At 45.9% G+C, this 2,500-nt stretch overlaps 1 protein-coding gene across 8 annotated transcripts in view; it reads right to left on the minus strand.

Moving 5' to 3' along the window:
- The window catches only part of LOC121536485 (diacylglycerol kinase eta), a 103,459-nt gene that overhangs the window by 42,694 nt on the left and 58,265 nt on the right, over window positions 1-2,500 (minus strand). For all 8 annotated transcript variants that reach the window (XM_041843801.2, XM_041843800.2, XM_041843796.2 and 5 more), the window contains one exon: window positions 256-418. In XM_041843801.2, coding sequence (XP_041699735.1) covers window positions 256-418 — 163 coding nt within the window. The remainder of the gene's footprint in view (window positions 1-255; window positions 419-2,500) is intronic.

Genomic DNA, 2,500 nt, shown 5'->3' on the forward strand with positions numbered 1-2,500 from the left:
CTTTCCGTGTTCTGTCCCAATCCGGGCACCAACCAGGGACCCTCTGCACTCAACACTAGTCACCCACCAAACAGCCTTCTAACCAACCGCACTACCAAAACCATGGTCTTGTTTGAGCTAAGGCCACAGACACTGTCTACTTCTTGGTCTTAGGAAGGGTTAATTCACTCGCACAATGGATGCAACTAGCGCACAGCTAACCAGCTACCGATGTCACATGGTTTCCATTAGCAGGAGCAAACCAAGCTGACTCACCCTAGATATGGTCCTCCGTTGACCAGGTCAAAGACCTGAGCAGGGTTGAGGAGCTGCTTGAAACGTCGTAGGAATTTAACCCCTTGGTTGTCTCCGCTCTTGGAGTTGACAAAGACCAGCAGAGGACTGGCGCAGGACGGGGGACAGGTGGCCTTCCAGAAGCCTGATCACAAATACACAAAATAACAGTTATTACATGAATGAATGAATGAATGAATGAATGGATGAATGGATGAATGGATGAATGGATGAATGGATTGATTAGTGAATGAATGGATGGATGGATGGACGGATGGATCTGTGCTCAAATATTAACAGTACCTTCCCATTATAGTAAAAAATAAAAATAAATAAATGCAACCCTATTATAGTTCAGAATGATCTGATAACTGGAACTATTGTAGATGGAAATAGATAGGACATCAGGATCAGTTAAATGTAGAACTGTTCATCACATTGTTTTTCACCATCACTGTCGAATCCAAGAGAAGATGTGTTAACAATGACAGTATCTAGACTCTGATCCCTGCCAGAGTGACTAATGGAATAGATGTGAGAAGATGGACAGATGGAAATAAAATAGAGATTCTGCTATCTGCTGTACTGGGAGTACCCATTAACTACCGTATCATAACACCCACACACTGCTACATCATCAAAGCATCAAAGTGTGTGTGTGTGTGTGTTTAAGTGTGTGTGTGTGTGTGTGTGTGTGTGTGCGTGTGTGTGTGTGTGTGTGTGTTTGATTAGGCATCACAATACTGAGTCAGGCTGGGCACGTGTATGTGGTATGCACAGTATTAGCACACATTCTAAGCGGGAACACACTGCAGACGATGAGCCTTTATAGGATGCATCATATACCCCTGTTCAGTATGTCAACATCACTCTGTGTGAAAAGGCTCTAAGTCCAGGCTCTGTCGCAGCCGGCCGCGACCGGGAGACTCATGGGCAGCGCACAATTGGCCTAGCGTTGTCCAGGGTAGGGGAGGGAATGGCCGGCAGGGATGTAGCTCAGTTGATAGAGCATGGTGTTTGCAACGCCAGGGTTGTGGGTTCGATTCCCACGGGGGACCAGTATGAAAAAAATAAAAATATGTATTCACTAACTGTAAGTCGCTCTGGATAAGAGCGTCTGCTAAATGACTAAAATGTAAATGTAAATGTAAGTCTGTGTGGGTGTGTATGTGTGAGAGAGAGTGTGTGTGTCAGAAAGAGAGAGAGAGAGTGTGTGTGTGTGTGAGAGAAAGAGAAAGTGTGTGTGTGTGAGTGCGTGAGTGAGAGAGAGAGAGAGAGTGTGCTGGTGGGATGGTGACAGTCCCCTGGGGCCCTGCCATCAACACTCTCATTCTCTCTTTCTTCTCACCTCTCCCTCTTTCTTTCTGTTATTATTTTCTCCTCTCTCCCTCTCTTTGTCCTTTGCTGTCTCCATCCTCCACATCTCATTGCCTCTATCTCTCTATCCCCCCTCTCTTTAATCCCCCTCTCCACATCCACATCTCGTTGCCTCTCTATCCCCCCTCTCTTTTTGTCTCTCTTCCATTCAATTTTTCTATCTCTAACTCTCTTTCTCTCTCTCTCTCTTTCCCATCTTCTCTTTCTCTGATCTTGTCAGCGGTGGATCAGATGGGAGAGAAGGAGAGGGGGAAGTGGATGGGGAAGGAGATGGAGAGGAGGGAGGAGATGAAAGTCACGACGTTCCAGCACGTGCCACAGTCAGCCAGCAGCCAATTAGATTACAGCTCTCTCAAGCCCGTACTGGGGCGAGGGGGAATCCTGGCATGTGAAGAGGGGAGGGGAGGGGTGGGTGGGTGGGTAGGGGGTGCTTGAGACATGGAAGAGAGCGAGGGAAAGATATTTGGAAGAAAGAGGAGAGGAAAAGATGGAGAGGGGAAGCAATGGGGAGATATGGAGAGATAGAGGAGAGGGAAGAGAGAGAGAGAGAGAGAGAGGGGAGAATAGAGGGAGGAGTAGAGTTTCCTAGCTCAAACTCCTCTCATCTTCTCATCCCTCTCTGCTCTTGATCCACCTTTCTTCTCCCATTATCTTTCCTACACTGTCAAAATAGAAAGACTCAAAACACCATGATAGTCAAAATAGAAAGACTCAAAACATCATCATAGTCAAAATAGAAAGACTCAAAACACCATCATAGTCAAAATAGAAAGACTCAAAACACCATCATAGTAAAAATAGAAAGACTCAAAACACCATCATAGTCAAAATAGAAAGACTCAAAACACCA

This window comes from Coregonus clupeaformis, chromosome 23 (assembly GCF_020615455.1).
Source record: "Coregonus clupeaformis isolate EN_2021a chromosome 23, ASM2061545v1, whole genome shotgun sequence".
Lineage (NCBI taxonomy): Eukaryota > Metazoa > Chordata > Actinopteri > Salmoniformes > Salmonidae > Coregonus > Coregonus clupeaformis.